We start from the raw sequence: 14978 nt of genomic DNA, 5'->3' as shown, positions 1-14978 counted from the left end.
ACATTAAGCCAAAATGAACTTATTTTAACTGTCACTTATATGTATCTGTAGACAAAAGGTCCCGAGTTCAAATCCTAATTTCTTGTAGCTTTATCTATAATGCTCCGTAATATAGTCACATTATTGGTTTTTTTTGTATTTTAATATTAATTTTGAAGTATAAAGATTACGATATATATTAAATAATGCTTTATAATTTTATTTTGAAGTATAAAGATTACGATATATATTAAATAATGCTTTATAATTTTAAACAAAGTATAATTAAGATAAAATTCTAATTTATTTCCTAGCCATAATTTGTTATCTAACAAATATTTAGAAAAAAAATGAACAAAGTCGGTGATCTAAACTTCCACTCTCTCGACAATATTCGATAGAGATATTACTCTTTCGTTTTTCTTTTTTCTTTTATGTAATTTTTAAATTTACATTTACATTACTTATATATATATATTTATTTAATTTAATTTCAAAATTAAACGTTACAAGATAATTTTTTTTGTTAATTATTAAAATATACGTATCATGTCAATTCACCAGTAAGTTCAAATTCTTCTTAATTTTTTTAATTTTAATACTTTTATATAAAATATTTACAAATATAACAAAAATTGTACTTTTTTATCTGTAATAGAAATCGTGACAAAAAGTAAAATTTGTTATATTTGTAATTGTTGATGAAAAATTGTTAAGTTCAGATTTTCAGGTTGCTAAGAAAGCAAAGTGGGAGCTCCTTTTATACTCTACCTTATGTTGAGGGTTTGGCGGGCTAGGCGATGTATGTTGTGGTGAGGAATAAAATAATAATATTTTTTATTAAATTTTATTTTAATTATTAACATGACCATTAAAGCAATACATGTTGACTTTGTCGTTGAGGCGTTATAGATCTCATGCATTAGTGCCCATATATATGACTGTTGAGGCATTACAAAACTCACCCTTGCATATACTCTTTCCTCCTCCTTTCATTTGGATCATTTGAAAAACTCATATCTTACAAAAAATCTCTAAAAAGCTTCTTCGGCTTTTAGATTGGTCACAAAGCAGCTCCGATCAAGTTTTTTTTTACTATTTTATCTCGGAAACGACGTGACAATATCGAACTGCTAATTGCACTCCTAGTAGAGCTACAAAACATCTTGGAAAGACCATGAGACGTAGGCTCTACATCTAACAAATTCTTGTTTTACAATTAAGTATTCAGTCTAGCTAGGCATTTTGTCCTAAGCGTACACCGTCCAGGCGACCCAAGTTCTCTAGGCATCCAAACATTTAGATGTCTTGTTGCTTCCAGTATCTGTTTCACAACATCTTTCAATATTTGTACCAAATGTAAATATTTTAAACAATTTTATCATTTTAACCCAATTTCCTATTATTATTACTAGGTTGTACATCACAATATCCCACGTTTTAATTTTAGTTGAAAGTGGCCCCCTATGATTTATACATAAAAGACACATGTGGATGTTAAGATTCCATTTTTTTTGTACTCATTATCAACTTTGAAATCCATTTAATATTATGTGAAAAGAAAAGATAGACGAAGAAGAAACCAAATCAACCACATATTTTCTGTCTTGTAATTTTCATTGTCCTTTTCCTATCTCCTATCAAGTCTTCCTCTTCTTTCATTTTATCCTCCATTCATTTGGAAAACATCAGACCTCTGTTACGTTATTGTGGTTTACCTTTAATATAAAGACAGTATTTGTAACCTCATATATGTTAATTCATGACTCCTCACAAGTCTGGTAGATTTTACTCTTCACATCTAGAAAGTTTTCTACGTATAATTCATGTGCTCGATCTTTTACTTTTTGGTCTTCCTAAATTTTATGGTTTATTGATGTCCATTATTCATTGATTGCATGGTAATTATTATTTGGTGATAAATTAATTTGTGGTGTATTGGAGTACAGTTGCGTTGGTTGATTATCTTGGAAGACATGTAGATTCTTTAGTACACAACCTACTGTTATAATGATGCCACCATAATCAAGTTATTTGTTCACCAAGAAAATATATTACGATAATGTGGTTAAACCATTAGTTAGATACATTCTCAAATATAGTACAGTTTTCCCAATATAATGGAAGGTTGGAGATTCGAATAACAGATATTTTAGGAGCGTTGCGAGGGTAAGAGTTTGGCATAATTTGTGGCTATAAACGTGCATTAAGTTTGGTACACTCGTGAAGGATAATTATCAGAAGACATGGGGTCAGATTTTTGTACTCTTATTTGCTTTGCAGCCTACAAAAATAGAGTTAATTTCGCAGTTCCAACTTAACACATCATTGTTAATTTGAAGAAGGAGATTCAACATGGGTTACGGTATCTCACAAAATGAAAGACCCCATGCTATTTGTTTCCCATTTCCAGCTCAAGGCCATGTCACTCCCATGTTGAATGTGGCAAAGCTTCTTCACCATAGAGGTTTCTACATAACATTTGTCAACACCGAGTACAATCACCGACGTCTTCTCCAGTCGAGAGGTCCCGATTCTCTCGATGGGTTGCCAGATTTTCAGTTCAAAACTATTCCGGACGGCCTTCCGTACTCGGAGGCCAATTCCACCCAAGATATCCCTGCACTCTGTGCATCCGTCAACAAAACTTGCTTAGCCCCATTCTGTGACCTTATTTCTCAAATAAACTTTAACGCTTCTACTTCGTCTAATGCCACTCCACAAGTTAGTTGTATTGTTACCGATGCTGCTGCGTTCTTCTCAGTTTCAGCTGCCAAGCAGTTTAAGATTCCTTTCGCAATGTTCTATACAGCCAGTGCTTGTAGCTACTTGGGTTATTTACAATATCCTAAGCTCATGAAGCAAGGATTGGTTCCATTAAAAGGTATGGTTTTAATTTGGTAACAATTTAATTTAGTTTTTTTTTTTTTTTACTTTCAAATTAGTAATTGTTAATTAGTCGTTTTAATGATAATCGTTAATCGATCCTTTTAATAAAATTTTAATTTGTAAAAATTAATTTAGTTTATGACACTTGTGGACAGGAGATGAGAGATTCTGCTTTAAATAATTCTATACAATGATATGACAAATAAAACATGTTGAAGACAGTCAGAAATGAATATATACCTATATTTTTTGACACTGCTACAAATTGTTTCCGTTAGTAAATATTCACTTAATCCTTTATGAGGGAAAATATTATTAAAATCTAATGAAATTTCTAACCCACAAAATGTTCTAAATAATTTTGTTTGTTTGTTTGTCTTGTTCTTTTCTTTTTTTTCAGATGCAAGCTATTTAATAAATGGATATCTAGAAAACACAATAGAATGGACTAAAGGAAAGGGGAATATACGATTGAAGGATCTTCCTACCTTGCTTAGAACAACAGATCCAAATGATGTAAGTCTAAATTTTATTATTCAATTCATAAACATACGTAGCCAAACAACTGCAATGATATTAAACACATATGATGAACTTGAAAAGGATGTATTATTAGTGGCTAGCACTCTCCCTTCCTCCGATCCTCATCATTATACACTTGGTCCACTTCACATGATGGTCAAACAAATTGAGAATGAAAAAACAAGAGCAATAGGTTCAAATCTTTGGGTGGAGGAATCTGAATGCATTGAATGGTTGAATTCAAAGGAACCCAATTCTGTGGTTTATGTTAACTTTGGTAGCATCACAGTGATAACAAAACAGCAACTGATTGAGTTTGCTTGGGGATTGGCAAATAGCAAGAAGCCATTTCTATGGATTACAAGGCCTGATTTAATTGTGGGAGATTCAGCCATTTTGCCTCATGAATTTGTAACACAAACCAAAGATAGAAGCTTGATAGCAAGTTGGTGTTGTCAAGAACAAGTGTTGGAACACCCTTCAATAGGAGGGTTTCTGACACATAGTGGATGGAATTCAACTATTGAGAGTATAAGTGCTGGTGTTCCAATGTTATGTTGGCCTTTCTTTCCTGATCAACAAACAAACTGTTGTTATTGCTGCACTGAGTGGGGGATTGGCATGGAAATTGATAATAATGTGAAAAGAAATGAAGTGGAGGAGTTAGTAAGAGAGTTAATGGATGGAGAAAAGGGTAAGAAAATGAAGGAAAATGTAATGAATTTGAAGAGTAAAGCTGAAGAAGCATATAAACTTGGTGGTTGTGCTTGGAAACAACTGGATAAATTGATAGAAGAAGTTCTTCTGTCAAAAGCTAAGTGAAGTGATTTTATTGTACCGTATTGGTGGAGTATATGTTATTGTATTCTAGAGATTGCATGCTATCAAACACATGGTCATGTGTTCTTATGCTCTCCATGTTTTCTGTTTTTTTTGCTTTATAGTTGTTTGATCAGTAAAATTTACAGTTATAATAGTTCATCGTCTTATTTTATATCCTTTTCTCTTCAATTTCACAGTTTCTCTTCAATGTCAAGATTTTTCAAGCTTATGGTTGTTTGTTAGGTGATGACAATGACTTTAAGTGAGACAACATTCTCTTTCTGTTTATTTCTCGATCAATGGTATTACATCAATCCCTTTCTCTTTGTTTCCCAAGGTTGGACTGAAGGCTACTCTTACACTATTGCCTTAAAGTATCTATTACTTTTTTTTACAACCTAGTTAGTGTGACCATTTTCTTTAATACTGATGAAACTCCACTTTTGATATTAAACCTCTCTTTGTTATTCTCAATGAACAGAGTACAAATTCCTTCTGTTGATCTTTCTCTCCAGATTCAACAGCCATGCTTTTACATGAAATTTTTCTGATGCCCTTCCTTGTTTAGCTTCCCTAATTTATAACAACTTCTCCTAACTAATTACAGTTATAACCACTAACCAACCAACTACTTGATATTTCACATGTGTAAAGAATGTGATTTATTTCTTCTTTTATATACAAACTTAATAGGAGGAGGAGGTTTAACTTTACCCTCCCCTTCTAAATTCACCTTGTCCTCAAGGTGAAAGGTGGGGTACAGCCGCTCTATTTCGTCATAAAAGTCCCACGAAGCCTCATGTTCAGGTAAGTTTTTCCAACGGATGAGAACCTCCCAAACACCAGCACTATTCTTTTGATATTGTAACGCTTCTTTGGGTATGCTTGCCATTCCAAATTCTCAATGATAAGCTGAAGAGTCGGCTGGACACCCGTGCGGTCCCCAATAAACTTCTTTAGTTGTGATACATGAAAAACTGGATGGATTATGGAGGCCGCCGGTAAATCTAACTTGTATGCTACCGTTCCCACCTTCTCCTGAACCTCATACAACCCAAAATACTTGGGGATAATTTTTGGTTTCGTTTCTTTCGTAACGAAAGTTGTCGATAGGGTCTAATCTTTAACAACACCCAGTCTCCCACATTAAATTCTACATGCCTTCGCTTCTTATCGGCTTATTGCTTCATTTGTTGCTGTGCTAACAATAATTGCTCCCGAAGAGTCGCCAAAACTGTATCTCTTTCGCGTAACTGGTCAGCTAACATTGAATTCGTAGTGGCGCCATCCCCATATGATAACAACGATGGGGTTTTCTACCATATAACACTTGGAGGGGTGAAGTGCCCGGTGATCGATTAAAAGTGGTGTTGTACCAATATTCTGCCCATGGTAGCCATGACACCCATTCTTTTGGTCGCTCGCTACAGAAACAACGGAGATAAGTTTCCAGCCCTCGGTTGACTACTTCAGTTTGTCCATCAAACTGTGGGTGGTAAGTTGTGCTCCCATTCAACTTCGTGCCAGCTAAACAGAACATTTCCTTCCAAAAGTTACTAAGGAAAACCTTGTCGCGATCAGATACAATGGATGAAGGAAATCCATGTAGTCGAACTACTTCTTTTACAAACACATCCGCAACTGTCTTGACCGAATAAGGATGTTTAAGTGGTATGAAATGGCTGTATTTACTCAGTCAATCAACCACTACGAGCACCACTTCAAACCCTTTTGCTGGTAACGCCTCAATAAAATCCATCGAAATGTCACTCCACACTTGCTGTGGAATTTTCTAAAGGAGTTAATAGTCTAGCTGGAGATAATGCCAAGGTCTTATTTCGCTGAAAAACTATACATTCTTCACAATGTTTCTTGACATCTGCCTTCATACCCCACCAATACATTTTGCTTGCTAACCTTTTGTACGTACGTAGAAATCCTAAATGTCCCCCTACTACTGAGTCATAATAGTTGGATAACATGGCGGGAATTAATGTTGAAGATTTAGATAAAACTAATCGGTTCTTATAGTGCCACAAGCCATTTTTATGTGAAAATTTAGCTGGTTGCTGATTGTCTCTTATCTTTTCGTCAGCAAACACCTTTTGCAGCAACTCATCTTTTTCAACCTCCTCTTTAATAGTGTTAAGATCTACTAAAATGGGAGCTGATATGCTAAAGTACAATACCTCTGCAGGCTTTCTTGACAGGGCATCGGCTGCCTTGTTCTTCAAACCGGGTTTATAGATGACTTCAAATGAATACCCGAGCAATTTAGCCACCCATTTTTGATATTGAGGTTGAATGGTTCTTTGCTCTAGCAAGATTTAAATATTTAATAACATATTTTGTTAATATATATTTTTTAAAAAAAAATTGAAAATTGGTATTTGAAATTTGGAAAGATATTAAATAAGAAAATGTATTTTTAAAAGTTAAAAATTGGAATTTGAAAAAATATTTAGTAAGAAAGATATTTTTTTAAATTGAAATTTGAATATTTAATATATATATATATATATATATATATATATATATATATTAATTATCTTAAAAATAAAATGTGGGATCCACAATATATTAAATATTAAATTTATATGTATATTAAATATGTTAAAAAGGTGTGAGGTCCACACTATATTAAATATTAATATATATTTTAAATACTTCTTTGACTGCTCTGCTCCCCCCCCCCCCCCAAAAAAAAGAGAGACTTGTTCTTGCTCTCCCAATGAAGGAAGACGGAAATCGCCGGTTGGGTTGGTCCAACCAAGAAAGGCATGGGATGGGAGAAAAGAAAACTGTGGGGTCCACGCATTGAAGTCGTGGACCCTGTCTACGACTTTGTCTACGACTTTCAAGTAAAGTCGTGTACAGGTTACACGATTTTGCCGCTTTATTTTTGTCAATAGTTTGCCTTCAACCATATTTTTAACAATATTTTTGAAAAATACATTATTAAAAAAGAATTCCTATTTTCCTGGTGTCACGTTAATTACTATTATTGCATTGGTAAGTATTTTAACATGATTTGTTTATAATTTTATAACATACACATTATTTAATTATATTATTAATAATGGTTCATAATATTTTTTTTCAAGACATACATGCATACTCGATGAAACAGAACTTACAAGATTTGAGCTCAATGTGTGATCAAGCCTTGGAAAATATATAGAACATATTATTCAATATACCAAATGACTCAATGTTGCTGACACGAATCAAAGACACATTTGACGTAGACGACGATTACAGGATGATGATGTCGTAGATGGAGATCAAGATAATGTTTAGTTTATAAATCAAATTTTTAATTATTTCAATTTTAAATGTAGAATTATATGAAAATACATTTTTATTTGCACCAAAACCATGGTCATATTACAAACTTAAGGTAAAAAATAATTCTTGAAAGCTTAAAGAAAAAAGTTATACTTAAAAATATACAACTTTTTTTTTTTAATTAACTTAATTTTACAGCAAATCTCATGGCACTCTCCTAATTCATTGCTTCCAAGATACATCCTTCAACTATGCATTAAGTTGTCACTATGATTTCAAAATTTAGATCATAAGAATAATTCTAATTAATTTATTTTAAAGTGTCGGTATGAATTTGATAGTAAGTAATGCAAGTGATTTAGGTGGAGAAGGAATTTTAAATGTTTATGTTAAAACGAAAAATGTGTGAAGGAATTTTTAATGCAACTGAACATAGAAATCAAAGTTCGTCGTAAATGAGCATAATAATCATAATAATTTTGGTTGGATTAGGATAAAAATAAGAGCATGATTAATTAAGATTTTGAGAAATTAAACCACCCTTTTGCCAACATCTTAAGGGAGTCGTGTACACTTTCCTTTAATCTAGTCACGTGACACGTGGTAAAATTGGTCAAAATGGCGACTGACGTGGATTAATGGAAGTTGTGTATCTTTCTGAAATTTCTTTCCATACTATCATTTTTATCATTATTTTCGAAAAAAATCTTATTTCTAAAAATATTATTCCTTAGATTTATTATAGTTATAAAAAACCAAACCATATAAAAAGCTCAATCAAACTCCTTTCATGAATTAAAGTAAATGTAATTACAAAAAGTAAAAAAAAAAAAAAAAAAAAAAAAATCAATTTTGATGTTTTTTTTTCTTTTTTAAGTTTTAGTACAATTATATATATAAGGAATAAAGAAGGTAACATTGTTTCGAATTTTTGACTTTTACCGTGATATGTAACCTAAATACAAACTATTATAATCCAACTATTAAGTAATGTTGGATGAGCTAAAAGACAAATCAAAATTACTGAAATCGTATATCTAATTACGATGCAGAGTTGGATTTGCTGTGTTTTTATTATTGTGTTTGGATTGTTGAATTGAGGTTTGACTTTTTTTTTTATTTATTATTATTGTTATTTTGATATTTTTACCTCGTTTTGTTTTTGAGCCTATATCTTTATTCTTTTTAGACATACCAACAAATCAATTTTACAATTTGAACGTACACATTTTAAACTAAAGAATAATCAAGATTTTTATAAGAAAGATAAATGAAATTGTTCTATGTTTTGAAGAGCTAATTCTCTAATTAGCATTCCTTAAATCAATGACTTTATTTATTCTTCCATTACTTAGGTTTTTTTCTTTATTGTTTTAAATAAAATAACAATAATTAGAAGAGTAATTAAAGGAAAAAAAAAAAAAAACCTTTTTATCTCACCTCTCCCATACCCCCCCACCTGTACCTTCTTCATCCTTTTCATCCTCTCTTTTCTTCTCCATTAGCAGTTAGCACCATATACAAACACCATTATTAAGTAACTTAATAAGATTTTGTTTAAAGAAGAAGAAAAAAACTCTCCTTTTGGTTTCTCTTTGGCGCCAATAGCTCATGACCAACCTAAAGCTTTTTTATTTCTTAAAGGCAGAAAATCGGTCGTACAGTGGCAGGGCTCCATTTTGACTGATAACTCTGATCTAGAGGGATGAGGATTAGGACAATTAGTCATTTGGAGAATGTTAATTTGTGAGAGACACCGTTGATTTTAGTATAGTATAGGCACAGGAAGCTCGAGGCTCTCAACTATATATTAATCTCTATATGTAATATATAAAAGCACTTAAATAATGCTTATACACCAATGATTAGTTCATTAGTAAAACTGTGATCGCCCTCATATTGTGGGTTTGGCAAAGCGAGGCAATCGTGTGTTATGATGAAGAATAAAATAACAATATTTCTTACTAAATGATATTTTTTTAATTTTTTTATCATTAACACGGTCGTTAAAGCCTTACGTGTTGACTTGGTCATTTAGGTGTTACAGATCTCATGTATTAATGCTGATATGATTGTTGAGGCGTTACGAAACTCACCCCTGCATATAGTACTCTCGTCTCCTTCTCCCATTATTTGGATCATCCGAAAAACTTCTATCTTACAAAAAAGTTCTCTAGAAAACTTGATCTCCTTTTAGTTTCCAAGCAAAGTCATTCCAAAGTGTTGGTTTTTCGATTGGTTTCGATGCAGCTCCAATTAAGTTTTTTTTTTATTATTATTATTATAACTTTTTTATCTTCAAAACAACGTAACAATATAAAACTGTTTGCAACTCTTAGCAGAGCCGCAAAACGTCTTAAAGAGAACATGAGACTTAAGCTCAACATCGATCCAACAAATTTTTGTTTTGTTAGTTAGGTATTCAGTCTAGGCGTTTTGTCCTAAGCATCCACCATCCGAACAACCAAGTTCTAGGTGTCCAAACATTTAGACGCCTTATTGCTTTAGTACCTGCTTCATCGTATCTTTCAATATTTGAACCAACTACCATAAATATTTTCAACAATTTTATCATTTTTAACCCAATTTTCGATTATTGTTACTAGATCCGCTATACTTTTTAAATCTCATATGTTTTTTTATGTTGAAAGTGGCTTATGATTGGATCCACTATATACATAAAGATGTGTGGATGTTAAAATTCCTTTTTTTCTTGCACATATCAACTTTGATTCTTTTTAAATCTAATTTTTTTTGTTTGTTTTTGAAATCCATTTAGTTATGTGAAAAGAAGATAGAAGAAAGAAACAAAATCAAAACCACATATTTCCCCTCTCTTGTAATTTTCATTGTCCTTTTTCCTCACTCTAATAAGTCTTCCTCTTCTTTCACTTTATCCTTCATTCATTTGGAAAACATCAAACCTCTTTTATATATATATAAAAGTGTATATACGTTATTGTGGTTTATCTTAAATATAAAAAGTGTATTCGTAACTTCATGTATAATAATAACTAATTTAATTCATTATATAAGTTAACTAATTTAATACGTTACAGTATCCCTTTGTATCTATATCTATCGTTGTTGTTTTTTTCGGTACATTACAAGGTGAACTGATCCTCACAAGTCTCGTGGATTTTTCTCTTGATATTGAAGAAGTTTTCTATGTATAATTCGTGTGCTCCTTACTTTCTGGTTTTCCTAAATTCTATGGTTTACTGATGTTCATTATTGATTGATTGCAAGGTAATTATTGTTTGGTGATTAATCTGTGGTGTTTTGGAGTACAATTATGTTGGTTGATTATCTTGGAAGACATGTAGATTCTTTAATATAATACACATCCTACTGTTAATAATGATGCCACCATTATCAAATTATTTTTTCGCCAAGAAAATATATTACGATGTGGTTGAACCATTACTTCACTCTCAAATATAATGTAGTTTTTTTTTTCAGTATAATGGAAGGTTGGAGATATGAATAACAGACCTTTTAGTTACTAAGAGTTTGGCATATATTGTGGCTACAAACGTTCGTTAAGTTTGGTACACTCGTGAAGGATAATTACCACATGGCATGGGGGGTCAGAGTTTTGTACGCTTATTTGCTTTGCAGCCTATAATAATAGAGTTTCGCAGTTCCAACCCTTAACGCATCATTATTTGAAGAAGGAGATTCAGCATGGGTTACGGTATCTCACAAAATGAAAGACCCCATGCTATTTGTTTTCCATTTCCATCTCAAGGCCATATCACTCCCATGTTGAATTTGGCAAAGCTTCTTCACCATAGAGGTTTCCACATAACATTTGTCAACACCGAGTACAATCACCGTCGTCTTCTCCAGTCGAGAGGCCCCGACTCTCTCGATGGGTTGCCAGATTTTCAGTTCAAAACTATTCCGGACGGCCTTCCATACTCGGAGGCCAATTCCACCCAAGATATCCCTGCACTTTGTGAATCCATCAACAAAACTTGCTTAGCCCCATTTTGTGACCTTATTTCTCAAATAAACTTGAACGCCTCTACTTCGTCTAATGCCACTCCACAAGTTAGTTGTGTTGTTAGCGATGCTGTTGGGTTCTTCTCAGTTTCAGCTGCCAAGCAGTTTAAGATTCCTTATGCATTGTTCTTTACAGCCAGTGCTTGCAGCTACTTGGGTTATTTACAATATCCTAAGCTCATGAAGCAAGGATTGGTTCCACTCAAAGGCATGGTTTTCGTTTGGTAACAATTTATTTCTTGTCCATTAATTAGTCGTTTTAACAAAAAAATTTACATGTAAAAATTAATCTAGTTTATGATACTTGCAGACTCAATTTAGGATATGAGAGATTCCGCTTTGAATAATTCTAGAATGATATGATCAATAAAACATGTTGAACACAAAGTCAGAAATGAATATATACCTATATTTTGACACTTCTACAAATTGTTTCCATTAGTAAATATTCTTTCAGCTTAGTTAAGGAGTTGTAATGACTTAATCCTTTATGAGGGAAAATAGTATTAAAATCTCTAATGAAATTTCTAACCCACAAAATGTTCTAATAATTTTGTTACTTTTTTTTTACTTTATATCATTTTTTTTACAGATGCAAGCTATTTAACCAATGGATATCTAGAAAAAACAATAGAATGGACTAAAGGAAAGGAGAATATACGATTGAAGGATCTTCCTACTTTGTTTAGAACAACAGATCCAAATGATTTCATGCTAAATCTTGTTATTCAATTCATAAACATACGTAACCAAGCAACTGCACTGATATTAAACACATATGATGACCTTGAAAAGGATGTATTAGTGGCTAGCACTCTCCCTTCCTCCAATCCTCGTCATTATACAGTTGGTCCACTTCACATGATGGTCAAACAAATTGAGGATGAAAAAACAAGAGCAATAGGTTCAAATCTTTGGGTGGAGGAATCTGAATGCATTGAATGGTTGAATTCAAAGGAACCCAATTCTGTGGTTTATGTTAACTTTGGTAGCATCACAGTGATAACAAAACAGCAACTGATTGAGTTTGCTTGGGGATTGGCAAATAGCAAGAAGCCATTTCTATGGATTACAAGGCCTGATTTAATTGTGGGAGATTCAGCCATTTTGCCTCATGAATTTGTAACACAAACCAAAGATAGAAGCTTGATAGCAAGTTGGTGTTGTCAAGAACAAGTGTTGGAACACCCTTCAATAGGAGGGTTTCTGACACATAGTGGATGGAATTCAACTATTGAGAGTATAAGTGCTGGTGTTCCAATGTTATGTTGGCTGTTCTTTTCTGATCAACATACAAACTGTTGTTATTGTTGCACTGAGTGGGGGATTGGCATGGAAATAATTGATAACAATGTGAAAAGAAATGAAGTGGAGGAGTTAGTAAGAGAGTTAATGGATGGAGAAAAGGGTAAGAAAATGAAGGAAAATGTGATGAATTTGAAAAGTAAAGCTGAAGAAGCATATAAACTTGGTGGTTGTGCTTGGAAACAACTGGATAAATTGATAGAAGAAGTTCTTCAGTCAAAAGATAAGTGAAGTGATTTGGTTGTACTGTTCTAAGTAAAGTGTTTTGTTGTTTACCACACATACTATTTCCCAGGCAATTTCGTGATGTATTACTTAATATTTTTGTCGCACCTCTACCCCAAAGTATCCCACCCAACTGTGGACAAGACGTGTGGCAACGATAGACATGTCGATTCTTTTAGATAATGATAGGTTTCTTTTGGATGCATTTGGAATATATTTTGTGGTTTGATTTAAAATTTAAATCATTTAAAAAAAAGTTAGAGTATTGGCAGCCATCCAAACATTTTTTTGAATTGTATTTTAAATAATTTTTATAGTTTTTTACAAATATTTTTTTCTTAAGCCAATCTAAACAGGCTCATAAATACGTTAGTTTGGAATTCTTACTTTAAGATTAGTTAAAATGAAATTCATCGATCACGAATGTCAATCTTGTGTCTCTTTCATCTAAAGAAATGGACAAACAAATAGAAATTAATTAGTGCAAATCTTAGACTCGTTGTTGTTTTGTTTATAGGTGACCTTGTTTTGAAGCCTATCATATATGGTCAAAATGAAGCAAATGAGAATCGAAGAAAAACTTTTATATGTAATTAAATTGTGAAAAAGGGGCGTTTACAAAAATAACAAAAAATTGAATAATAACAGGTCTCATATTACTACATATTCTAAATTTCAAAAATAGCAAATTTAAAAACGGATAGCCTCTAATAGTTGTATGATATAGCTAATTACTTGTCATATTTGTCATGTTTGCAATATGCAAAAAAGATGTACTATGAGATTTTTTTTTTTTTTTTTTGTCATCTGATGCAATTTTCCTATAAAAAAATGTACATAAATTTTGTAGGGTGTGTGAAAAATAATCTTAAGCTTTCAAAGTTTAAAAAATGTCCTTGACTTTCAAAAATAGTTAAAAAAAAATACCATTAATAATAGTCTTAGAAGAAAACAGTTAAAGTTTTATATCAAAAATACTTCTAAACTATTTAAAAATTCTATAAATACCCTTAAACTTAAAAGAAAAAAAGAGTTCAAAAATACTTTCATAAAATTGTGACAATTTAAAAAGTGTTATAAAATACTCAATTTTGAAAATTATCGTCTTTTTTCGTCAAAAATATGTTTTTTTTTTATTTATAATTTTACGTTTAATTATGACACATTTTTCTCCCTCCAAACCTAACTTCCCTATTCCATTGTGTTATGGAAGTCCAAAATTGTGGTATAGCTAATGCTAAGTATAGTATATAGATAAATGGTTGTGTTATGGCTATTGATCTTTGAACTTACTAATGATCAGTTGTGTAGGTAATTTAGACAAACTTGATGATTAGAACAATTTATTTTGGAGTGTATTTTGTCAATTCATTTGATTTTTAGGGTTATCAAGGTTGAAATTATTATGAATTTTTTTTATTTAATATTAGGTTTATTTTCTAATAATTTTTTTACAATAGATTGAAACTTTTAATTTGCTACCCATTTACTTAGAAAAACATTTTTAAAAGGTTACATAATTTTTGCTAATTTGGATCTAGGTATGACATGCTATATGCCAAAACAAAATTAAAATTTTTCAACTTTGACCTTATTGTTATGTCTTTAGATTTATTACTGGTACATTTTTAAGAATAGCAAAACAAATTAAAATATTTACGAGCTATAGCAAATTTTTTTTTACTCTATCAATGATAGGAACGGATAGACTTCTATCACTATCTATCACTGACAGCGATAGAAGAATATCAGTATCTATTAAATATTTGTTATTGATAAAATCTGAAATTTTGCTATTAATCGGATAAAATTTACTATTTTTTACCATTAAAACCAACATTAGAAAAAGTTCAAGCAAAATCATTTCTTAAATTAAAGTAAATGTAATTACAAAAAGTAAAAAAAAAAAAAAGTTTCAATTTAGATGCTTTTCTTTCTTT

At 31.7% G+C, this 14978-nt stretch overlaps 2 protein-coding genes across 9 annotated transcripts; both read left to right on the top strand.

Annotated features, from left to right (window-relative positions):
- Nucleotides 1–1595: 1595 nt before the first annotated feature.
- Nucleotides 1596–12158, top strand: LOC103495415 (7-deoxyloganetin glucosyltransferase-like). 8 transcript variants are annotated; one of them, XM_051084028.1, is made up of 4 exons: nt 2250–2863; nt 3269–3384; nt 4410–4514; nt 7317–7588. In XM_051084028.1, exons 1-3 carry the CDS (start codon nt 2335–2337, stop codon nt 4476–4478), a joined length of 714 nt encoding a protein of 237 aa, XP_050939985.1. In that variant the 5' UTR covers nt 2250–2334; the 3' UTR covers nt 4479–4514; nt 7317–7588. The 8 variants fall into 8 exon arrangements, with proteins under 8 accessions (XP_050939999.1, XP_016901691.2, XP_050939985.1 ...); XM_051084024.1 differs by lacking the exon at nt 7317–7588 and adding an exon at nt 4694–6497; XM_051084042.1 differs by lacking the exon at nt 4410–4514 and having other exon boundaries at nt 1596–2863.
- Nucleotides 11188–13132, top strand: LOC103495416 (7-deoxyloganetin glucosyltransferase-like). Its single transcript, XM_008456972.3, has 2 exons — nt 11188–11716; nt 12101–13132. Exons 1-2 carry the CDS (start codon nt 11188–11190, stop codon nt 13042–13044), a joined length of 1473 nt encoding a protein of 490 aa, XP_008455194.2. The 3' UTR covers nt 13045–13132.
- Nucleotides 13133–14978: the final 1846 nt, after the last annotated feature.

The sequence above is a fragment of the Cucumis melo genome, chromosome 1 (genome assembly GCF_025177605.1).
Source record: "Cucumis melo cultivar AY chromosome 1, USDA_Cmelo_AY_1.0, whole genome shotgun sequence".
NCBI classification, from domain to species: Eukaryota; Viridiplantae; Streptophyta; class Magnoliopsida; order Cucurbitales; family Cucurbitaceae; genus Cucumis; species Cucumis melo.
The sequence above is the reverse complement of the archived record's forward strand: the minus strand, read 5'-3'. Positions and strand labels throughout refer to the sequence as shown.